This window comes from Chlorocebus sabaeus, chromosome 8, assembly GCF_047675955.1.
Source record: "Chlorocebus sabaeus isolate Y175 chromosome 8, mChlSab1.0.hap1, whole genome shotgun sequence".
Taxonomy (NCBI): Eukaryota; Metazoa; Chordata; class Mammalia; order Primates; family Cercopithecidae; genus Chlorocebus; species Chlorocebus sabaeus.
In genome coordinates, this window is record NC_132911.1 from 128,267,209 (window position 1) to 128,292,804 (window position 25,596).

Consider the following 25,596-nt stretch of genomic DNA (forward strand, 5'->3'; position numbering starts at 1 on the left):
AAATAAACTGTATCAACTAAACTTTGATATAAACCAGAATGTGCTAAATGTTTTTTATGTAAAATTGGCATATTTGTTACCCATTCTGTGTCTGCAGTATTGTCATAAAATTGTCCTTTCATTCTTTTGGAGATATTACAGAACAAAAATAGTTTATTATTATTATTATTGTTTTAAACTAAGGTACTCAATGATATAAAAACATCCTGATCTGATTTTATGAGAAAAAGAAGGGGAATGGTGGAGAATGCGGTGTACCAATATATAGTATTTCTTCAGACAACTTGCAGATAATTTCTTTATTGAAACTATCAGTAAGTTTTACTATGAAATTTTACATACATGATGGAAAGTGGAAGACATATACCAATTATATTCCAGGAAAAAATACTTTAATAGTATTGTTATATAGGGTATTGGCTAATTCCAGTGGATCCTCATCTCTCACTGCTGACATTATCTCCAATATTTGACTAAAACAAAACAAAAACAAAAATGGTTAAATCTCCAAGTATATTCTGTTTTAAAGCTATATAATAATTTTCCACACAAAGGGAAAATATTAGAGCACCTTTAATAGAATAAAGCTTAACAGTTATTAAGTTTTTCAGCAGCATCAACAGAAAAACTTACTGCCAGTAACTACAAACAGATTTATGGACTGTCTTGCATATAACTAGAGCTAACAACCAGGTTCAAGTAAATTATTAAAGCAGACATCTGTATTATGTACACCACTTCTGGCATTAACTGAGTGGAAATGAAGAGTCCTTTTCGATTGTGAGTCATAGCATGTTCATTAGTGGGTCATGATGAGCATTTCAAACATTGACAAGTACATTGTACTTAGTAAGGGTAAGTACTGTTCCATTTTTTGTTTCATTTTATTATGTATGTTTGTCCTAAGTCACAATGTAATTTGTACTGGGGGACAGCGGCCACAGTTGGAAAGCCACTGCTAGAGAACTAGTCCTTGAGAGACAGCAAATGAAGGTATTAGGTTGCTGCAAAAGTAATATTTACTTGGAAAAATGTGTGGTTATTGAGGGGGAGGGCTTTCTGTGCTTCTACCCCTGCGAGAGAGAGAAGTCCAGGTGTCCATCCTTCAGTTTCTTTCTTTCTCTTCTTTTTTTTTTCTCTTTCTTCCCTTCCCTTCCCTCCCCCTTCCTTCCTTTTCTTCCTTTTTCTTTTTCTTTTTTGAGATGGAGTCTTACTCTGTCACTCAGGCTGGAGTGCAGTGGCACGATCTCAGCTCACTGCAACCTCTGCTGCCCGGGTTAAAGTGATTCTCCTGCCTCAGCCTCCTGAGTAGATGGGATTACAGGCGCCTGCGATCAAACCCAGCTAATTTCTGTATTTTTAGTAGAGATAGGGTTTCATTCACCATGTTGGCTGGGCTGGTCTTGAACTGACCTCGTGATCCACCCGCCTGGGCCTCCCAAAGTGCTGGGATTACAGGCGTGAGCCAGGGCGCCTGGCCACATCTTTTCAGTTTCTGTGCTTAAAATAATAACGATCCATAGTGTCTCCTAGCAGTATTATATATAACATTTTAAATACTGAACTGGAAAGTTCCAAAGTCAAAATTGAACATTTAAATATTCTTTGCCCAAGCTTTTTGTTCCCTTAGTGGGTATCTTAAATGTTAACACCTAAAGGAATTACGGATGGAGATCTAAGATTAATAGGAATTTAAAAAATTGTTTTGTAATAGTGACTTTCAAAAGCCTTGCTTGATGTTTATACAAAGCAAACATTATGCTGAATTTTTATCTGACAGTCAAGATATGCTAAAAGCAAATCTATTAGCATTTAAATTAAGACAGTGAAAATCCATGTTTCTTCAGAAACTACCAAATGTCCCTCTGTATGCACTCAGAATTGGAACTCTTGATTAGTGCTGCTGATGACACAGTTTTGAAGGTCACAGCAGCTTTGCTAAGATTATATTGCATAGCAATTTTATTGAAATTAATTCATAAGAAATCTATTGGGCCGGGTGTGGTGGCTCATGCCTGTAATCACAGCACTTTGGGAGGCCAAGGTGGGCAGATTGAGCTCGAGTTTGAGATCAGCCTGGGCAACACAGTGAAACCCTACTTCTACTAAAACACAAAAAAATTAGCCAGGCGTGGTGGTGGAGGCCTATAGTCCCACCTACTCGGAAGGCTGAGGCAGGAGAATTGCTTGAACCTGGGAGGTGGAGGTTGCAGTGAGCTGAGATTGTGCCACTGCACTCCAGCCTGGGCAACAGAGCGAGAGACTGTTCCCCCCCCCCCCCAAAAAAAGGGAAATCTATTGGAGCTTAGGACATCCTATTTTACTATTTGATAATGCAGTTTATGGAAATCTTTAAATAACCCTTCTGTAGCCAAGCCATGCTGTTTCTATACATCTTCAGTGGTCAAAGCTGCAGTTACTCCAAAATGAATATAAAGTTGTTTAATATCCCTGAGAATTTAGTGGCTTTTGTTTAGTGTGGCACTTTTACAGTAGGCACAGGTTTTGCCTTTTTTTTTTTTTGAGACAGAGTCTCACACTGTGGCCCAAGCTGGAGTGCAGTGGTGTGATCTTGGCTTACTATAACCTCTGCCTCAGGTTCAAGTGATTCTCCTGCCTCAGCCTCCCGAGTAGCTGGGATAACAGGCGCCCACCACCATGCCCGGCTATTTTTTTGTATTTTTAGTAGAGACAGGGCTTCTCCACATTGGCCAGGCTGGTTTTGAACTCCTGACCTCAAGTGATCTGCCTGCCTCACCTCCCAAAGTGGTAGGATTACAGGTGTGAGCCACTGTGCCCAGCCAGGCAAAGGTTTTTAAAGTCTTACAAGATCTGTATGATTCCTGCCACTATTTCCTTTCCAGCCCCTCCCCATACTGATACCAGTTATAGCTTAAAAAAAAAAAAATTGCCACTGTCCTGCTTAAAATCCTTTGGGTAGTGATAAAATCTAAGCAAAATGCTGGCATATAAGAGCCCTCACAATCTGGGCTCACTCTACCTTCCCAGACTTCTTCCACTTACCCTGTGCATCCTACTTTCTGCCACACTTGTTCCTCTGGATTAGCCAGGCCCTTCTGCAGTCTGCCTTTGCTCCAGGTGTTTGTCTTTCTCTGGCCTAACTCCCAGTCACGCCTAGTAAACAACTGAAATGTCACCTTGCTGTAGCTCTCTCCTGTTTCCCCTCAAAGCAGATAGTTGATGTGCCCTATGGTCTTGGTCATATATTCCTACTTGTATAACAGCACTACTATCTTGGACTCTGCTTATTTGCTCCAGGAGGGCAGGGGTCCTCGCCTGACTCACTGAATGTCTTATCTAAAGTGCCAGGCACAGTGTACCTATTCATCTGGTGGATGGATAAAGACAGGGACTGTCTTGGTTCTTCTGTGTAGCCTTAGTAACTTGTACCTTTCCTGACATATGGCAGGGGCTCCAAAATATCTGTTGCAAACAACTTATATCTAAAAGACCTCTATAAACATAATTAGAATGTAAAATTGTTAACAGAATGGAGGTTGATAAAATGGCTTTGCAAGGAGGAATTAACTTGCCAACTCATAATTAGCAGTAGATCAGAGGATTGTGTATTTTTGAAATGTGGTTTAAATCTTTTCAGCTTGCAGATGCTAAATTTTCCTAAGCTCTGCAGCTAACTGAAGAGCAGGTTCATGAAGCCTTCACAGTTCTTTTTTTTTTTTTGAGACGGAGTTTCGCTCTTGTCACCCAGGCTGGAGTGCAATGGCGCGGTCTCTGCTTACTGCAACCTCCGCCTCCTGGGTTCAAGTGATTCTCCTTCCTCAGCCTCCCGAGTAGCTGGCATTACAGGCATCTGCCACCATGCCTGGCTAATTTTGTATTTTTAGTAGAGATGGGATTTCACCATCTTGGCCAGGCTGGTCTCAAGCTCCTGACCTCAGGTGATCTGCCTGCCTCAGCTTCCCAAAGTGCTGGGATTACAGATGTAAGCCACCATGCCCGGCCAGCCTTCATAGTTCTTAAACAGTCTACATTTAAAAACACCTTGAAATTTTGTCTTGCAAATGTATAGCTAAAGTCAACAGCTATAATCTTATATAAGATTAAAGAAATATAAAAAACTGACTTGGATACACTGTTGGCAACTACTTCCTGTAAGCTGGCTGCTGGCAAAATAACAGTTTCTTTTCTCTAGTGTCCTCTTAGATTCCCCCAAAAATTGGCTGGGTGTGGTGGCTCATGCCTATAATCCTAGCACTTTGAGAGGCTGAGGTCAGGAGTTTGAGACCAGCCTGGCCAACATGGCAAAACCCCGTCTCTACTAAAAATACAAAAATTAACTGGGTGTTGTGGCACGTGCCTATAGTTCCAGCTACTTGGGAGGTTGAGGCAGGAGAACTGCTTGAACCTGGGAGGTGGAGGTTGCAGTGAGCCAAGTTCACTCCACTGCACTCCAGCCTGGGCAACAGAGCGAGATGGCCCCCCCCCCCCAAAAAAATAATTATTTAGAAATACTGTTTCATCACTGAATTTGCAAGTACTTACATTTCTTTATTTTTTAAAATTTTTGTTACTTCTTTAGAGACAGGGGTCTCCCTATGTTGCCTGAGCTGATCTTGAACTTCTGAGCTCAAGCAGTCTTCCCAAGTAGCTGGGATACAGGTGTAGGCCACCCTGCCTGGCTGCTTCAGTTTTAAAGACTTTGTCAGCTGAAGCATGTTAATAAAGGAAAAGAACCTTTCAAACATATTTTTATAGAGTAATTCTTCACTGTTCTGCCTGCTGGATATTAGATCTGGCTTATCTTCTAATACTATTTTCCTGTTAAAAACTACTGAAAACAAAAGATGGTGCATATGCAATGAATAGTCTTAAAAGCAACAATCTATTTTGTTTTCTTTTTTACCCCTCATGAAGACACAGTACCAATTAGTTTTTGTGAATGTGTTATAAGTATGCCCAATTGTCTGAACTGATAAGTTATGTAAGACTGATATAATCTAGATTAAATTATCTGTGCAAACAAAATAAATTGGATTAAGTACCCATTAAAATGATATAACCACCTTTTCCTGTTGGTTACCTTTATAGCTCTTTGACAGATGGATAATAGTCCCTCTTTTCACCTGTGCTATACATCACAATTTAAAAGATGATTCTGATCTGCTGCTTTTTTAGGAAATAAAATGTGCTAAAGTCCCACCCCCTTTGATTGGAAAAAGGGCGTCTACCCACTTTGATTTGGAAAAAGGGGTTTGTCCTTAAGATCACTTATCCTTTTGTTCTGAGGCTTAAAGAAATGTGTTATTTCTCTGATTTATAGCGGCTGTCAAATCATTTAAATCCAAAATATTCTTCTAAGGCTTTCTTGTTACCAAAGAGTAGCAGGAAGCTGCAGTGAGAATGGGACTTAAACTAGGTATACAAATTCCTCCAAATCACTGCATTAATATGGTGGCCTTGAACCTGAACTTCACTTGGATTTTGCAAAATTTTAATTCTGTCCCTTGTGTTCATTTTGTAAGTGGCATCTGGTGGTTGACTAATGATTCTGAAGACCGTGAAAGCAAAATACTCACATTATATGGCAGGGTTCATTTCTGTCTTTTAAGCAGTGCCCACTTTCCCACTTCTTTTTGGTAGGAAATGCAGTTTTTATATATTTTGATCCAGCATGTGTACTTTTGACTCCACACCAAGGTGCATCTAGTTAAGCAAAGAAAGTGTCTCTTAAGGGCTTTACATTAAAAAAAATTTTTTATGACCATTATCGAACTAATACATAACCTGTAAATGATAAACCATGATTCAGCTTCCAAAATGGCACAATTATTGCAACAGAAAACAGTTCTAAGAAAAGCACAAAATCTTGAATTGCATCTTAAATACCTTCTAAAACTCACTTTTATTCCTTTTTTCTGCTAGCATTGTTGGTGTGCAGCATGCTTTAAAAAAAAGACCTAAACCTTAAATACAATTGTATAACAACATGAAAACATTTAAACAGATTTTTTTTTCAGTTTTCAAAATCTTTTTCGCTATGCATGTAGTGAGGTTTGCGTAAGTTAAACAAATTTCCATCTTTACTGAATGTGAAACTGGTTTTGAATATTTTTAAATAAAGAATTACAATAGTTTACACATTTTACAAGCATCGTACTTTTAATCAAATCATTTTGTTTTCCTGACTGCCCAAGGAAATGAACGTGATTTCTCCAGAAAGGCTCAGTCTTGATTTTCCTAAAGTCCATGGTATAAGGACAGCCTTGACGGGGTTTAGATAGAAGTTTTAGCTTTTTACCTTATTTATTATTTTTTTGAGATGGAGTCTCACTGTCTCGAAGGGTGAAGTGCAGTGGCGCAATCTCGGCTCATTGCAACCTCTGTCTCCCAGGTTCAAACGGTTCTTGTGCCTCAGTCTTCTGAGTAGCTGGGACTACAGGCATGTGCCACCACGCCCAGCTAATTTTTTGTATTTTTTGTATTTTTTTTTTTTTTTTTGAGATGGAGTTTCGCCGTTGTTGCCCAGGTTGGAGTGCAATGGCGCGATCTCTGCTCACTGCAACCTCTGCCTTCTGGGTTCAAGCAATTCTCCTGCCTCAGCCTCCTAAGTAGCTGGGATTACAGGCATGTGCCACCATGCCCGGATAATTTTGTATTTTTAGTAGAGATGTGGTTTCTCCATGTTGGTCAGGCTGGTCTTGAACTTCTGACCTCAGGTGATCTGCCCACCTCGGCCTCCCAAAGTGCTAGGAATACAGGCGTGAGCCACTGCGCCCGGCCTCACCTTGTTTTAAGAGGCAACAGATTCTAAAATTCTTATACTAAACCAACATAAATTGTCGCACTGTAAAAAGTGCTGTAGAATTAAGCCATTATAAAGACACTGTGTAAACAAAATTCTGAACAGATTTTGAAACTTGGAAGTGTGATGTGCTTAGTCAAGCCCCTTGTTTATGTACTTGTAACTACAACCTCCTGAGTTACATATACACACACATATATATATATATATTTTTTGATATGGAGTCTCACTCTGTCACCCAGGCTGGAGTGCAGTGGCACAATCTCGGCTCACCGAGTAGCTGGGACTACAGGTGTCTGCCACCATGCCCGGCTAATTTTTTGAATTTTATTAGAGACGGGGTTTCTCCATGTTAGCCAGGATGGTCTCGATCTCCTGACCTCGTGATCCACCCACCTTGGCCTCCCAAAGTGCTGGGATTACAGGCGTGAGCCACCACACCCGGCCCTCCTGAGTTATATTCTAACATCTCATTTTCTAAGTGCTTAGACATAGCAAACTTCTAAAATTGAAAAAAAATCATTTGCATATATTTTTCCATTAATAACCTCCAAAGATCTTCTGGAAAGCATAATTGTTGAGGTTGAGCATGTTGTTTTAAAATACTTGTCCACTTAAAGTTTGAAGTCACATTTCTTTTTTTGTTTGGTATGGTTTAATATGAAACAAAGTTCTGAAAACAAACTTACCTGTCTCAATCATTAATTTTTCACTAGGAATTGACTTCAAAACTTCCAAATTAGCTTCAGTTTTCAGTGAACTTAAAAAAAGAAGTGTATACATATATTTATTTTAAAAGGCAGCAATTAACGAATACCTTTTTTCATATCACAACTTGTCTAAAGTACTACAAGACCAATCCAAAACCCCATAGCATTTTGTTTTCAGTATACTTTAGAAAGTATTTGCACATTACCATACTTCAACAATCCAGATTAAGATCTATTTTAACCCTATCTGCCTTCCGGGAATGCAATTTTCCATGCTTATTAGTTGGTTTCCAACAGCATTCCATATCAGTCTAAGTAAAATTTAACTTTTTAAAAAAAGAATTCATTTGCTTCTGAGTAATTTGCATAACTTAGAGGTGCTCCTAAGGCTGTTAACGTTCATTTCTGAATTTTCCATTTTTAGCCCAAGACAGATTCTTCACTCTACTTGAGCAGAATTATGTATCTGCACCCTTGCCATGGTTTCTTTGTAGGATGAACTCTACTCCTTTAATCTGGCTTTGGCCTCAAGTCTTGCTATGGCTGCCTGAGCCTCTATCAGCCAAAACCCAGCTGACTCAAAGATCCATGAATGCAAACATAAATGCTTCCTGTAATGTGGCAGTGAGGTTTGGCATGGTGTAGCATATAATGTGATGGCAACGAATACTGCTCTTGTATTACTTTAAAAACACAATTTTTGTAACCACAAATTAATTTTTTAGAGCAGTTTTAGGTTTACAGCAATAAAAAGTAGAGATTCCCCAACCATATGCCCCCACTCTCAAAATTCCACACCATAATTGTAGGTACGTTTGTCATTGATGAACCTACCTTGACACAAAATTGTCACCCAAAACCCACAGTTTACAGTTTACATTAGGGTTCACTTGGTGTCATGTGTTCTGTGGGTTTGGACAAATACGCGATTACGTCTATCTACCATTGTATCATACTGAGTAGTTTCATGGTCTTAAAAATCTGTGGTCTGCCTATTCATCCCTCCTTCCCTCTAACCCCTTATTTTTGAACCGTCTCCATAGTTTTGCCTTTTCCAGACTGTCACACAGTTTGAACTATACGGTATGTAGTCTTTTTCAGGGTGCCTTCTTTCACTTGAAAATACACATTAAAATCCCATGTTTTTCATGCTTGATAGTTCATTTCTTTTGGCATTGAATAATATTCCACTGGATATACCACAGTTTATCCATTCACCTACTGAGGAACATCTCGGTTGCTTTGTAGCATTTTTGTAGCATTTTTAATTTCAGCATTTGTTATTACAAAGCATTTAAGATATACATTAAATTAGGTAATATGGACTTCTCATATAGTTATCACCCAGCCCCATCAATCATCAACACAGGACAATCCTGTTCCATCTACTTACCCTTACTCTCTCCTGTATTATTTTAAAAGGAAATTCGAAATGTACAGTTCTAATATTTCAGCATTTAATTCAGGATGTTTCAGCATGTATCTCTGAGCATAAGAATTCTCTTTAAAAAATGCAACCACAATACAATTATCATATTTAAGAAAAACCCAAATCTTCTAGTATTCAAATTTCCAGTCGTCTCAGAGGCATACATTATTTTTAAGTTTGATTAAATTAGGACACAAATGAGAGGCCTACACATTGCAATTGGTCATTGTCTTCTAAAGTCTCAACCTATTAAAATCTCCTGCATCTTCTCCCCCTTCAAATTTATTTGTTGAAGAAACCAAGCTGTTCACCCTGTGCGGTGCCCTAGTCTTGATTTTGCTGATTTTATCTATGTTCCAGTTTAACAGGTTCCTCTGCCCTCTGTATTTTTTTTTTTTTGAGACGGAGTCTCACTCTGTTGCCCAGGCTGGAGTGTGTTGGCAAAATTCCAGCTCGCTGCAACATCCACCTCCCGGGTTCAAGCGATTCTCCTGCCTCAGCCTCCCGAGTAGCTGGGACTACAGGTGCCTGCCACCACGCCCGGCTCATTTTTGTATTTTTAGTAGAGAGGGGGTTTCACCATGTTGGCCAGGCTGGTCTCAAACTCCTGACCTCAGGTGATCCACCCACCTCGGCCTCCCAAAGTGGTGGGATTACAGGCACGAGCCACCGCACCTAGCCTGCCCTCTGTATTTCTTATAGGAGATCTAGAGTACCATCTACAGGCTGGATAAGATTTGGGTTGGATGTTTTTGAGGGAAGACCATTTCATAGGTGGTGGTGTGATCTTTCATCTACAGGCATATATCTGGTTCTATTTTTGTGATCTAAGGCAGCCATGGATGCCCAATGCATAATTCACCAGGAGCTACAAAATGTTGATATAATTCTATCAGCCCTTTACTTATTAGAGTACTTCCATAAAACGAAAATTCTCTATGTCTATTACTTGATTGCTCAAATATATGTAGTTTGTACAGAAAATATGTATCTTTCTGTCAAATGTGTTGATTCCCTAACTTCTTCCATTGGTGCTATTATTTTAACATCACCATTCATTTATATAAGGAGCTCTTATTCTTTTATGTTCTTTTAGCATTCTGTTCATATTTCATGTGTGTAACATCTCAAATCCCACTATGTTGGGTCTCACTGGGGTTAGGTTTTCTATTTATCTTGGCTCTTTTCTTTCATGCTTCTGGTTCACCGCATTTGTCTGGTGGTCCTTGGATATCCATTTATATTTAGGGAGGTTGCTAGTGTTGCGTTTCCTTTGCTTTTGTGAAAGCAGGACTGTTTTACTACCAGTTCTCTTCTCTGAGTGGGGATTCTTAGTGAGACCTTCTTGTGGGAGAGGGTATATTATGAAACTACATTTAAAGGTAAGAGTATAGGGAGCTAATTGTTAGGCTCATGGTTCTCTAAATGCTTTCCTTTGTGGATTGATAATAAGCACTTCAAGCCTTAGTCCTCACCATAGTTTTTTCAACTTTCTTAAGAAAACCCCTGCCCCTGGCCCCTGTGTAAATGTTTACTGCTTCTGTCCTCTATGCACAGGAGTGGATATGGGAGTGAGATCTTTTCTCTATATAGGCCCTCAATTGATCATCCTTTCTAGTCCTATTTCACACTAATTCTAAGCTTAAAGCCCCCACTATTGGATTTTGTTTGCCAGCCTTGCTCCCATCTCTTCTGAGGCCCCTTAGTGGTGTAATCTAAGCTTTCTCTTTCAGTTTTACCTGTCTTCAGAAATCCACAGAACAGACGGAGTGTCTCACTGTCACCTGGGCTGGAGTGCAATGGCACAATCTCGATTCGCTGCAACCTCTGCCTCCTGGGTTCACACAATTCTCCTGCCTCAGCCTCCCAAGTAGCTGGGATTACAGGTGCCCACTACCACACCTGGCCAATTTTTTGTATTTTTAGTAGAGACAGGGTTTCACTATGTTGGCCAGACTGGTCTCAAACTCCTGACATCGTCATCTCTCTGCCTCGGCCTCCTGAAGTGCTGGGATTACAGGCGTGAGCCACTGTGCCTGGCCTCTTCTTCTTTTTTTTTTTTTTAAATTTAAGAGATGGGGGTCTTGTTAAGTTACTCAGACTGGTTATACCTGTAGCTCTAGCTACTGCGGATGCTGTGGCAGGAGCATCACTTGAACTCCTGGGCTTACCCAGCTACAGAACATTTATTAGCAAAAAACTGGCCTTTTTTCTTTGCTATTATAGATTCTTTCCTTTTTCAATATCTATAATTTTATTTTAGTAGGATTTTAGGAGGGGTGGGTGGGATGTCATTAGTTTGACATTAAGTAGCAATTGGTGGTCTCTAGAAAAAAAAAATTATTATTTTCAGCCAGCTTGGTTAATATAGATATTTTGTAAAATATATTGATGTGGTTGGTATGGATAGTATATTTAAAAGTTTTCTTTTTTTTTTCTTTTTTTTTTTAAGACAGAGTCTCGCTCTGTCACCCAGGTTGGAGTGCAGTGGTGTGATCTCGGCTCACTGCAAGCTCTGCCTCCAGGGTTCACGCCATTCTCCTGCCTCAGCCCCCTGAGTAGCAGGGGTTACAGGCGCCCGCCACCTTGCCCGGCTAATTTTTTGTATATTTAGTACAGAGGGGGTTTCACTGTGTTAGCCAGGATGGTCTCAATCTCCTGACCTCATGATCCGCCCGCCTCGGCCTCCCAAAGTGCTGGGATTACAGGTGTGAGCCACTGCACCCGGCCTATTTAAAACTTTCACTAAATTTTTAGATTATTTGTATTTTTGATCTCACTAAATCATGTCTGATTAGCTTAATATTCTTCTACGTCTATCCTATGACTGTAAAAATTTGCCCAAATATATATACTAATAAATATTTTAAAGAGAAGCCAGTATTTCTGTTTAATAAGGTTTCCCATTTAATGATGAGCAACTACACGATTCTGAAGTCAAGTCTGAAATACATCTTCCCATTTTCTTTTTTTTTTTGAGACAGAGTCTCGCTCTGTCGCCCAGGCTAGAGTGCAGTGGCGTGATCTCGGCTCACTGAAACCTCCGCCTCCCGAGTTCAAGAGATTCTCCTGCCTCAGCCTCCCGACTAGCTGGGACTACAGGCGCCTGCCACCACCCTAGCTAATTTTTGTATTTTTAGTAGAGATGGGGTTTTACCACATTGGCCAGGCTGGTCTTGAACTCCTGACCTTGTGAACCACACACCTCAGCCTCCCAAAGTGCTGGGATTACAGGTGTGAGCCACGGTGCCTGGCCATCTTCCCATTTTCTTGGGGGAAAAATTCTAATTTAACTTTTAGGAACCAAAGACTTTATGTGATATGTGGATTAAGTTATATTATGATAAGTTATCATATTAAGTTATATTAAGTTATAAGTGGATTAAGTTATCACATCTCAGAGACTCAGATTAAGATGACAGTGAATAGATTTCAAAATAAGAATATAAACATTCACTTTAATAAATGACTAACCTATTAATTCTGAAGCTAATATTAATGTAGGAGAAAAGAATCTTTTGTGATTAGCTTAAAGCAACATCATAATAAACTCAAGATCATTTAGAAATATCTAAGACAGGAGCCAGGTATGGTGCCTCATGCCTGTAATCCAAGCACTTTGGGAGGCAGAGGCAGGTGGACAGCCTGAGCTCAGGAGTTTGAGACCAGCCTGGGCAACATAGTGAAACCCCATCTCAACAAAAAGTACAGACATTAGCCAACCGTGGTGATAGGAGCTTGTGGTCTCAGCTATTATACTTGGGAGGATTGCTTGAGCCCAGGAGGTCGGGGCTGCAGTAAGTCGTCCAGCTTGTGAGACAGAGTGAGACCCTGGTCTCAAAAAAAAAAAAAAAAAAAAAAAAAATCTAAGAATTAATGGTTTTAAGTTGGTGAAATAAAGATCTTCTACCCCCTTCTCTTAAAAAAAACTTACAAGGAGAAAAGCAGGATTTTTAAAGATGAAACTAGGAGACATATGTTACCCCAAATCACAACATATAAAGTTGAAAGTGGACAGAGAAATGATAAACGACCAGTGTTTAAGTGCCAAGTGACTTAAATGCTATGTGCCTGGAGAGAAAGACAAGCAAACCCAGAAGCAGATATAGTCCCTAGAAAGTGGAGTAAGGCAGGGACTGAAATGGAGATTGTTTGAGAAAACTTCAAGAGAAGATGGGATTCCTAGGTTACATATCTGTGACTTGGTGCAGAGAAAAGAGGTGCTGGGTCTCAAGAGTACCTACATCAGAAACAGGTGGAGAACAACAAGCACAGAGGAGTACAGGCGTCAGGCACAGGCCTAAGCATGGAGACCGGGGCAGCCCACTGAACAGGGAGACCCTCTAACCCATCCTGCTCCAAAACACTGTCAGGGACATTTATAAACCCCTTCCCTTCACTGTTCCCCACTTTTCCAGCAGAGAACACAAGATCCCTTTCTGGAGAAACTGAACCAACCCAGAAAAAGATCTCTACAAACTGGTATTTGGGAATCCCTAGCAAAAAGTCAGTTGGCCATCTGAGTCTGCCAGTTGCTGGAATGCCTTCTAGAGAGCTTCCAAATGGCATTTTTTTAAAAATAGACAGTGAGGACTGCCTGACATTTGAAGAAAGTTTCCATCATCACAGAGACCAAAGGAAAGAAGAAGAGGTGACTGTGAGGAAACAAATGCAGGAAGACAAGCAGAAAGTAACTTTATAGTTCATGCCTTTCGAGAGATGAGAAGACACTGCAGTATAAGAATAGAGTGTTCAGAAATTGAAAAAAGCTGAAGTAAATTTCATAAAAAGGGTTACAAAATATAGCACTTTTTTTGGAAGGAGGGAAACAATGGAAATAGAATAAAAAGAATACAAGTTATCAGTCTGGTATGCTCAAGAAAAGAATAGAAAAGAAAAATCAAATTCCAAGGATGGGTAAAGATGAGACCCCCACTGGAAGGGGTAATGAAAAAGCAACACTAGGCATGATGAAAACCATCAACACACACCTTCGTGAAATTTCACATCAGAGATGAAAAATTAAAACCTTTCACAAGAGAAGAAAACTAGGTCACAGGTAAAGGATTAGGAATCAGAGTAGCAACTTTTCATCAACACTAGAACCTACTGATGGAACAGTATAAATTCTCAATGAAAATGATTTCTGATCTTGAATTTTATGCACAGAGAAACTATCAATTGAAAGTGGGGTTCTCTCCCCTTTCATTAACTATCCAGGCTAACTTGTAAGAGGAAGAGCAGGAAAAAAAATTCATTTTCAAACATGCAAAATCTCAAGAAACTTAATTCCCATGAAAACGTCCTCAGAGGATGTTGTAGAATGTGTTCCACTAAAACAAACACACAAGGAATACATGGGATCTAAAAATAGGAACTAGCCCAAACTGAAACAGACAGATGGAAGGGTCTGCAACTGATGGAACTATTATATCTAGACAGGTTTGCTCATGTGGTATACCGTGCTTAACATTTCTTTTCTTGTACTACTTTTTGTTTTCCCGGATTAACCTCCCTCATATTTTTATTTACCTGGCTTTCTTAAACTTGAAGCCTAGCCTGGGCACATAGCAAGATCCCGTCTCAACTTAAAATGTAAAAAATAGCCGGGTGTGGTGGCACGCACCAGTAATCCCAGCTACTCAGGAGGCTGAGGTGGGAGGGTTGCTTGAACCCGGGAGGTCAAGGCTGCAGAGTTGACTGCATTCCAGCTTGGGCTACAGAGCAAGTCCCTATCTTAAAAAAAAACCTAAAAAACCAAAAAACTTGAAACCCTCTCATACTTGGCATAGCTCTGTGAAATTATATACTTATATAGAAATAATAATGAAACATTTATAGAGACATAATAATGAAAACATTGAGTATGCATATAACCAAAAATTCTGAAATAACGACATTGAGAGTGATATGCAGAGAATAATGGAGGTAGGGGATTAGTACGGGATATAAGAACTAACGTGCTCATGCACCCCAATGAGAAGAGACACGGGATGAATCAAGAGACAATAGTATATGGATATTATTTAGAAATATGGCGACAAATAGCAAAATTGTTGCCGCTAGAAAAGCTGACCTGGGGTAAGGTCATGCTAGGGGGACTCTGATATTTGTTTATATCTGTGAGTACTACTTGACTTTTTAATCACTATGCATATATTCCCTTGCATATTAATTTTAAAGTTAATTAAACCATTAAATATGAAAGCAGCTTAGACATTTAAACTCTGAACTCTAGAGCAAATACGTAATTTCATGATTCTATTTCCCTAGATTTTAGTCAAAAATAATGCAATTGGAAACACAATAATTTTAAGAGTATGAGACACTGAAGGACAGAAAGTCTTATACTATTTTGCAACTGATTAATGGGATACATTGATATCCTGTGAAAAGACACTGGTCGAAGCTCTTACATATTTGACAAAACAAACCCAGGGACCTAGCTGTGCTAGCTGAGTGTACTGAGTGTGTGAAGTTTAGTGTGATGTAACAGCAGAAAGGTCACAGAGTGAGAAGCCAGAGGACATGGGTTCTCATACTTGGAGAAACTCTATACCTGTTTCCTAATTTATTTGAGCCTCGGTTTCTTTGCCTCCAGAGATGTATGACTGTCACAGAATAACCTTTCGTCCATAGTCAGACATGACGTGTATATGTATACATAATGCTATGAACACATTTTCAAGGGATCAAATGATCTGAGAATAAATTGGATTATTAGAGAAAGCTAGCTGCTGATCTCAACACAAAATAATTTTCCATTATTAGGACATAATGTACTAGTCTATAACTTTTGAGCTTTAACTTGTAATCGTAATGTACTGTTTAATTTCTTACATAATTACTGAAATTCCCAGCAAAGATCAGTGTAAACACACACAAACTTTAATGAAAATCAGTCTTCATCAGCAATTCACTGTAAAGCAATTTAAGAAATCTGCTTAAATCAAAGTTAAAAACAAAACAACCTAAGAACGTACCAACCATTAAATCCTATATAAAGATCCAAGTCAATCAAAGCAGCTGCTGCTTCCTTGGTACCATCAAATGAATGCACCTGGGGACATACAGTTATAATTTTATTATTATAATAACTACTCTTTAAAATTCTAAGTAACATTAATAAGACTTTGTAGGCAAAAATACAGATCCCTGTAAGTTTTTGGACCTCAGGATTTCAAAGGTGGTAGTCCCTATAATTTTTATTTTCATATTAGATTTCACAATTATAACCGGTCATCATCTCCAGTGACATGATGCAAAACGTTAGCTGCTGAGAATTTCTCTCTTCAGAGTTGCAGTGTTGCTGTCTCCACACTAGCATTAGTGCAGAAGCTCCAGGAAGGGGTTTAGGAATAGACGTATTCTTAGGCAAAAACATGAGGAAAGCTTAGAAATTTTATGGCACCATTTAAAACACATTTTAAAATACTGATGAATTTTCTGTTACAGGAATTTTTTTTTTTTTTTGAGATGGAGTTTCACTCTTGTTGCCCAGGCTGGAGTGCAATGGCGTGATCTTGGCTCACTGCAACCTCTGCCTCCCTGCTTCAAGCGATTCTCCTGCCTCAGCCTCCTGAGTAGCTGGGATTACAGGCATGCGCCACCACGCCTGGCTAATTTTGTATTTTGTATTTTTTTTTTTTTTAGTAGAGAGGGGGTTTCTCCATGTTGTTCAGGCTGGTCTCGAACTCCCGACCCCAGGTGATCCACCTGCCTCGGCCTCCCAAAGTGCTGGGATTACAGGGGTGAGCCACCATGCCCAGCCAAGGATAGTTTTTTTCTGGAAGAGAAATTACTTTTAAGAGGCAAGGCTGCGCCAGGTGCAATGGCTCACGCCTGTAACCTCAGCACTTTGGGAGGCTGAGGCCGGTGGATCACCTGAGGTTGGGAGTTTGAGACCAGCCTGACCAACGTGGAGAAAACCCATCTCTACTAAAAATACAAAATTAGCAGGTGTGGTGGCGCATGCCTGTAATCCCAACTACTCGGGAGGCCCGAGGCAGAAGAACTACTTGAACCCAGGAGACGGAGGTTGCGTTGAGCTGCGATCGCATCACTACAGTCTGGGCAACAAGAGTGAAACTCTGTCTCAAAAAAAAATAAAAAAGGAGACAAGGCTGAAGAAATTCTTATAAATGGGTAAGACTGTTGCTTAAAAAGCATAAACCGTAATCCCAGCACTTTGGGAGGCCAAGGTGGGCAGATCACAAAGTCAGGAGATCGAGACCATCCTGGCCAACATGGTGAAATCCCGTCTCTACTAAAATGCAAAAAATTAACCAGGTGTGGTGGTGCGAGCCTGTAGTCCCAGCTACTTGGGAGGCTGAGGCAGGGGAATCGCTTGAACTCGGGAGGCAGAGGTTGCGATGAGCCGAGATTGCGTAGAAGTGAATTCAAGGGCCAGGCACAGTGGCTTACACCTGTAATCCCAACACGTCGAGAAGCCAAGGTGGGCAGATTGCTTGACTTTAGGAGTTCAAGATCAGCCTAGGCAACATGGTAAACTCCATCTCTACAAAATATACAAAAAAATTAGCTGAGCATGGTGGCGCATGCCTGTAGTCCCAGCTACTGGGAAGGCTGAGGATGGCTTGATCCTGGGGAAGCGGAGGTTGCAGTGAGCTGAGATTGTGCCACTCCACTTCAGCCTGGATGACAAAGCCAGACCCTTTCTCAATAACCAAAAAAAAAAAAAAAAAAAAAAAAAAAAAAACCAAAAACCAAATATCACAGAGTTTTCTTGTGAATAGAATTCTGTGCTCATTCTTGTACTTTGAACAAAGGAACTATAATTAAAACTGATTTGTGTTTATGCCACATCTGGCCCATACATTCAACAGTAAATTTACATGTCTTTCAAAGGATGGGAAAAGAAACTCCTAATTCTATTGAATTCTATGTAATTCACATGTTTTTCTTTTTTTTTCCTTTTTTAAAAAAACTTAAATGTTGACATCTGAATTAGGGGCCATCCTTCATAACCAAGATGCTTTATGAGTCACATAAATGTTAAGTATCCCTTATCCCAAGTATGTGGGACCAAAAGTGTTTCGTATTTCAGATTTTTTCAGATTTTGGAATATCTGCATATACATAAAAAGAAATCTTTGGGAAGGGACTCAAGTCTAAACATGAAATTCATTTATGTTTCATATACACCTTATACCATATTACCCTGAAGGTAAATAATTTAAATAATTTTGTGCATGAAACTAAATTTGTGTACAATGAATAATCAGAAAGCAAAGGTGTCACTATCTCATGTCAGTGCTTAAAAAGTTTCAGATTTTGGAGTATTTTGTACTTGGGAGTATTTGGATTTTTGGATTAGAGATGTTCAACCTGTATTAAAAATGACTATTTTATACTTACCACTCCCCCAACACAGCGATCTCTATTTCTTTTCATTATGTCTGTAAATTAAAAACAAAGAACTTTTAGCAAATAGCTTGATTTCCACAAAATTCTTAAGTTCTAAATGAGACTTTGGTTTTAACTCACCCAAAAATTCAGCATGTGAGTTTCGACAATGAAGAAACATTGGTAATTTTGTTTGTTCTGACAGTTCGAATTGTTTTTCAAAATATCTGCATAATGCAAAAAAAAATTCTCATTACAAATTTAATTTTAGCATGAGGAAGGTAATGATGTCAAAACAGCTTTTAAGTTAAAGGTATTTAATTCTCTATAAATTACAGGACAATAATCATGAATATTTAAAGCACATCAGACTTATCAAAGGGCTTTTATAACTTACAATTTTTGGAAAGAAATACTTCATTTTCTGGGCTTACAAAATTATTTTCATAAAGTAACACCTACTGGCCCCTTGCCACTGGGAGCACCATCAGTGGAAGTCAACTCACCAAGCGAGAAGCCCGGCAGAGCTTCATACTGCATGCTAATCTATTCCATTTTGCAACCAGTTTTTTATGTGCTGTTATAAAAGAAGTTACTGCCACTAGGCAAAATGAACCTCAAGGTTTCCCTCAAAAACCAAATCTAAGTATTTGCTAAACAGCAAATAACTCAATTATGCTATTAAAAAAAGAAAATTACACGATAAAGTAGTAGCCCTGAATATCTTAGAGTACTTGATAAGAAGCTTTTTTCAAGTACCACATACCTTTGTCTCATTTGATCCTCAAAATAACCCAAGGATAAAAGCTGGTGTCGTACTTTGTCCAACATAACAATACCTGGCATGGCCAACTTGGAACCAGAACTTCAGTGCTCTCATTCCAAGTCCCAGCCTAAACGGCAAAAACCTGTCACGTTTTCGAGACGCTTCCTTCTGGTCCCGGAGTATAATGACAATATTCAGAGGATATAATGAATGTTCATTCTGTTTGTTTTTTCACTTCAACACAGTGCTCCCTCTTGTTCTCACAAATGGTAGGTTCAACTGAATCAGGATAACAGGTGGCTTATTCTTTTCTTAGATGTGCTTACCTCTTCTAAGTCCTTTAATTTGGGGAAACAATTTCTCTGTTTAACTTAAGCCTCTTTTGCTATATTTTCCTATATCATATTTCCTCACGTGCAGGACTATTGTACCCCCTTTGCACTCTTGAAAATGCTAAATTTTAAAATTAGAAATAGAAATGTACTTCTTAAGAAGCAGTCTTCAGGCCGGGCATGGTGGCTCATACCTGTAATCCCAGCACTTTGGGAGGCCAAGGTGGGTGGATCACTCGAGGGCAGGAGTTCAAGACCAGTCTGGCCAACATGGTGAAACCTTGTCTCTACTAAAAATACAAAAATTAGCCAGTGTGTTGGCACACGTCTGTAATCCCAGCTATTCCATGGGCTGAGGCACAAGAATCGCTTGAACCCAGGGTCAAAGGTTGCAGTGAGCTGATGTCACACTACTTGCACTCCAGCCTGGGTGACAGAGCAGCACTCTGTCTCAAAAAAAAAAAAAAATTAAAAAAATAAAAAAAAATAGAAACAGTCTTCCTAAAATTGGTGGTCTATCTCTGTATTACCAAATGTTTGGGTTTTAAAATCTCCTTTTCAGATTCTGCTGGGTTAGAATAAGCAAAAATATTTTCCTTTCATTAACAAAGTGCTGAAATTTTGCAGTGTAGGAAATATTAATGACAACTTGGACAAAAAGATATTTTAATAATACAACCAGTCACTATTTCCATAACCTCTAAAGTAAACCAAATGTCAGTAATTAAGTGTGCTCTAGTCATTATGTCAACTTTACTAATATATTTGGCTTTTGGCTACACACAGCAGGCAGTCCTCTTCATTGTGTGCACTGCTCTACACTATGCTGGTTATTTTTTCCACACAAAATTTCATGGACCAAACCACATGACCAAGCTACAAATTCACAGTATCTAATGGTCGGATGGAAAATTAGCTTCCTATCTCAAGGTAGGCAAAAGTACAGTTTATGAAACTAACAGGCCAGCTGGATGCGTGGTCCACGCCTGTAATCCCAGCACTTTGGGAGGCTAAGGGGGGCGGATTGCTTGATCTCAGGACTTCAAGACTAACCTGGGCAACATGGTGAAACCCCATCTCTACAAAAAATACAAGAATTAGCCAGGTGTGGTGGCATGTGCCTGTAGTCCCAGTTCTTGGGAGGCTGAGGTCGGGGGATTGCTTGAGCCTGAGAGGTCAAGGCTGTGGTGAGCCATGATCACACCACTGCACTCCAGCTTGGATGACAGAGTGAGACCGTGTCTCAGAGAAAAAAGAAAAAGAAAATAACAGAAGCCCAAGCAATGGGCCCACAGAATTTGACATAATTCAAGAAAAGAAAGGTCCCTGAATTCATGCTAGCTATGTATCATAAAGAAGCCATGTGGTTAAAAAAATAATAATAAATTTAAAAAAATAAAAAAGTAAAAAATTATTCCGAATGATACAAACTGAGGATAACTAGTACTAAACATCAAACAACTATTAGAGAAGAAACATCTAAACAACTTTAGAGAAGAAAAACCCACCATGGTAACTAGAAATAACAACATAAGTTACAGGGTAGGAATTGGCGTCTATTAAGAGACTTCTCTGCCTGTTTTACTCATTTATTATTTTTTTAAAGTTTATAAATGAAAATCATTTTCCACTTGAGTTAGATTTGCTCATCTTAGTGAAGCTTCTGATTGTATTACTGCTTCTTACAGTTGAGGTTTAACTATCTAAGGACAAGAGCTGGAAAAGTTCAGCTTCAGAGGAGCAGTTGCTATTAATTAGGATCAAGGCAAATCCAAAAAGCGCAGTGAGTTTCATGGGTATACCTCAACACAGGTAGTAATCCCTCCTCTGTAAGCTGCTTGATGGCAACGTGGCCTCAATTGCTCATCTCTATGGTCCCCTAAACCTCCAAAGGATTGTTTTAAAATCTTCTTGTAGTTTTTAAGACCTGCACAGCGTTAACATTTTAAAGCCCCGAGAAAAATGCCCAAAGCAAATTCCTCCTATCCAAGAGAACAGAGCTCTAAATTGCAACAAGGAAAGGAGTGTAGCATAAGGCCAGGAAATTGAAAATACAGGGTATAGCTTAAAGGATAAACTTTCCATAACTACATCAGGCCTTTTCCTTGTTTTCACTCTTTGCTTCTCTTTCTTAGTCTTTAAAAAATACTTTTTCCAGAAAAAGTCTAGGTACTAAAACAAGAAAAAAGTATTAAAAAAAAACAAACAAAAAAAACCTTTAAAAAGTTCCAAACAAAAGCAATAGCTAGCATCTTCCTTTAGGGTGGTAATATTTCTAGCATGAGTAGTATAACAGCCATGATTGCGCACGCACTATGCACCACTCATGTCCGTATGGGCTTTATGTGCCTTATGTTAAGAAAGGGAGGCAGCAATCTCCCCATTTTAAAGGGGATGCACAAAGGGACGAAGTGACACCAAGGGCAGCTGTAAATCTCACGAAAAGATCTGCTGATTCCAAAGCTCATCCTTTTAACATGTCATACGCCGCCTTCACTTACCATTATTTTTCAGACACATGTATTGTATATTGATTTTTCTGTCTTGCCTCCTAATTTTCTATTTTTCTTTTCTCATACATCTCCTTTTTCCTGACTACATTTTTACTTAAAAACAAATCATGGCCAGGTGTGGTGGTTTACACCTGTAACCCTAGTACTTTGGGAGGCCGAGGCGGGTGGATCACTTGAGATCTGGAGTTTGAAACCAGCCTGGCCAACATGGTGAAACCCTGTCTCTACAAAAAACACAAGAAAATTAGCTGGGCATGGTGATGGGCACCTGTAATCCCAGCTACTTGGGAGGCGGAGGCAGGAGAATCGCTTGAACCGGGAGGCGGAGGTTGCAGTGATCTTAGATCGCACTGCCTGCTCTCCAGTCCGGGGGACAGAGTGAGAATACATCTCAAAAACAAAAACAAAAACAAAACAAAACACCCAAACCATACACCGGTTGTTCCAGATGGTAGAAAAGTGCAGACCAAAATCTGAAGTCTTCCAAAAATAAACCCAATAGTGAAAGTTGAATTATAGGCTTTTTATCCACACTGCTCAAAAGGAATAAAAAAGAACCTTCCCTTTGTATTAAATATTCAACAGACATTTACTAAGTACCTACCATGTGCTGAGGATACTGTGCTAAATGCTATGGAACTGTCCCATGAGTAAGCCTTGGTGTGTGCCTCTGAGGAACTCAAAGACACTTGTCTGTTGTGGGGAGGAAGGGATAACCTAAAACCCATTTCTGTACAACGTGGTTAATGCTGAAACAAACGGAGTGCTGTGTACACAGAAAAGATTGCATGCTGTAAGTACACGCTAGGGGAAAAGAAGTGAGGGGCAGAGAACGTGGGTGTTTGTTTCCTTAACAACAATCAAAATGTGATTGTTACTAGTGTGTCTTTTTTTTTTTTTTGAGATGGAGTCTTGCTGTTGCCCAGGCTGGAGTCCAATGACACAATCTTGGCTCACTGCAACCTCCACCTCCCCAGTTCAAGCAATTCTGCTGCCTCAGCCTCCCGAGTAGCTGGGATTACAGGTGCTCACTACCACGCCCGGCTAATTTTTGTTTTTAGTAGAGACAGGGTTTCACCATGTTGGCCAAGCTGGTCTTGAATTCCTGATCTCAGGTGATCGGCCTAACTTGGCCTCCCAAAGTGCTGGAATTACAGGCATGAGCCACCATACCTGGCCTTTTTTAACCAAGTCATATGATGTTTTATCATTAAAGATTAAAAAATCTTCACCGCCATCTTATCAAAATTTCCTTCTACTTATTTTGTCATTAGCTTATTTATTCTGGAAGAAGCCAGTGTCACATGCTGTCACTGAAAGTCAGTCCTTCCCTCTGCTGTTCACACACTTTAGTGACAGCACTTCCAACCTACTTTAATTATTTATGTCCTCTCTTGTCTACAGTGGCATAAGGAAAAAGTCTTATTTTCCTTTGTGTCATGCTGAGGAGGCACTTGGTAATCATTTACTGAATGGAGTTTGAACTTGTCTATTAGCAATTAACACCTGGTAAGTGAGTTCAAGCACAAGCTGTGATATGCATATTCTAAGATCAGACGCTATTCTGAACATGCTCTGATGACCGTGAAGAATCTTCAGAACAGTTAAATTAAACTGATACTGTCAATGTTTTCAATTAACCCCAAAACTGAGTTTAAAGTATTCAGGTTGCATTTTAGAATCAGTTCTAACTCATTTTGGATGAAAAGTCATATAGGCAAAAAAACTTGGGGACTCTGCCATTGCCCTTGCTTGTCATAACACATAGTCTATTAGACTTACAAGGCTTATCCTGACAAAAACCAGACATTAAAGTTGAGGAATATGAACTGTGGGCTTAACCTGAAGAACTATTAAAGACAACTGTTCTTCTATTTCAGTGTGAACATGAGAACCTTTAAGGTTAAGTGAGCTGGCCTACATAATATTTGACAGAGGTATAGGGCTTTAGTAACCCTGCTACTAACCACATGAATGTCCCTGAAAGACACAGCAAATAATATGCCACAAACTAAGCAGTTCTAAAAGGGATGTACAAATGGGCGACCTAAAAGAGACAGTACGTGTCCACAGAGCATTACTCTAACCCATCCTTTTCTACTTGGTTATAGATCTTCACACTCCAGAACTCTGGAGCTTGAGGTCTAGGGTATGACAGACTCCACTAGTAGATCTACTCCTCCCCACAGTGATTTTCAACCAGGGGGGACATATCAGAATCCCATTTGTGGGGAGCAGGGAGGGAAGGGGGAGGAAGTACACTTTTGGCATGCGTAATTTAAAAAAATCCCTTTAGGCCATCAAGTCACTGGCTTAATCATATGATCATATCACCATATGACAAAATTATTAATTATTAAATATTATGATACAGCTGGATGGTATCTTAAGAGAGAATCTGATCCTAATTCTCTGTGTATAAGAAACTAAGGAGGACAGAGGACTGTTTATTCTTAAAGGTCTCTAGGGACAGATATTCTACCTTATTCAGATTTCTGCATACTCTCAGTTCTTGGCAGTGGCTGGCACACAGTGCTCCATAAATATTTGTTGAATGGATGAATAACTAAATTAACCCCCTTTAGAAGCTCAGTCTAATGTTTTATCATCTTCATAATTAAGATGTTTTTGAAATTCGACAAAATGCTTACGTTTTAAATTCAGACTACGACCTAAATTTTCTTTTCAGTCTTTAACACTCATTCACCAGTATGATGACAGGAGCTCCAAATTTAGCTCCAGGCAATGGGTTACAGGAAGTCCTGCAGGGTTGTGAGCTTTGGAGTTTTCTCAGAAGCCACCATTCAACATGGCTCCTATTAAAGGAATCTCACAGTTCCAAACTAACAATATTCAATGCCCAGCAAGAGTAAACTATGCTTTTCTAGCTTTGGTGATTGATCTTATAATACTTTTGTTGGTTTTTTGTTGCTGATTTTTTTTTTTTTTAGAGGTGGAGTCTCCTTATGTTGCTCAGACTGGTCTGGAACTCCTGAGCTCAAGCAATTCTCCTGCCTCTGCTTCTCAAAACAGCTGCAACTACAGGTGCAGTCTGCTGTGCCTAGCTTGTAATACACTTTTAATATCCTTTGTTTTTAAATCATATCTTCCAATTTGGGAGGATGAGGCGGGTGGATCATTTGAGGTCAGGAGTCTGAGACCAGCCTGACCAACGTGGTGAAACCCAATCTTTACTAAAAATATAAAAATTAGCCAGGCATGGTGGCATGTGCCTGTAATCCCAGATACTCGGGAGGCTGAGGCACGAGACTCATTTGAACCCAGGAGGTGGAGGTTGCAGTAAGCCAAGATCACACCACTGCACTCCAGCCTGGGCAACAGAGAGAGACTCTGTCTCAAAAAAACGAAACAAATCACATTCCCCAAAATAATTTAATTCATTCCACTGGAACTGTTCATGTAGGAATGCATGTGTTAAATAAGCAAACAAAAAATGTAAAGTGTCTATCATGTAAAACTCATCCCTAATTTCTACCATTAAAATAAAATTAAATGGTTAATCGACCAGGGAACTACGTGCTTCCGCCCCTTATGAATTACATGCAAGTATGCATGGAATTTGTTTCACTTAACGTTTCATATACGGAGGGAAAAACAAAAATATCCTGATGCTTAATCCAACTATATTCTCAACTGATAAAAGCTACTTTAAAATCACTCATGATTTTACAATAA

General features: G+C 39.5%; 1 protein-coding gene across 9 annotated transcripts in view; it reads right to left on the minus strand.

Annotated features, from left to right (window-relative positions):
- Positions 1-284: 284 nt before the first annotated feature.
- TATDN1 (TatD DNase domain containing 1) overlaps positions 285-25,596 on the minus strand; it is a 48,008-nt gene continuing 22,696 nt past the window's right edge. For 8 of the 9 annotated variants that reach the window (XM_073018343.1, XM_008001498.3, XM_038000166.2 and 5 more), the window contains 6 exons: positions 18,431-18,516; positions 18,302-18,342; positions 15,907-15,983; positions 7,474-7,544; positions 5,559-5,685; positions 285-473 (listed from right to left, as the gene is read on the minus strand). In XM_073018343.1, coding sequence (XP_072874444.1) covers positions 371-473; positions 5,559-5,685; positions 7,474-7,544; positions 15,907-15,983; positions 18,302-18,342; positions 18,431-18,516 — 505 coding nt within the window. In that variant the 3' untranslated portion in view covers positions 285-370. Of the gene's footprint in view, positions 474-5,558; positions 5,686-7,473; positions 7,545-15,906; positions 15,984-18,301; positions 18,343-18,430; positions 18,517-19,581; position 25,596 lie in introns of those variants that run through there. The other variant, XM_038000170.2, reaches the window with a different exon arrangement.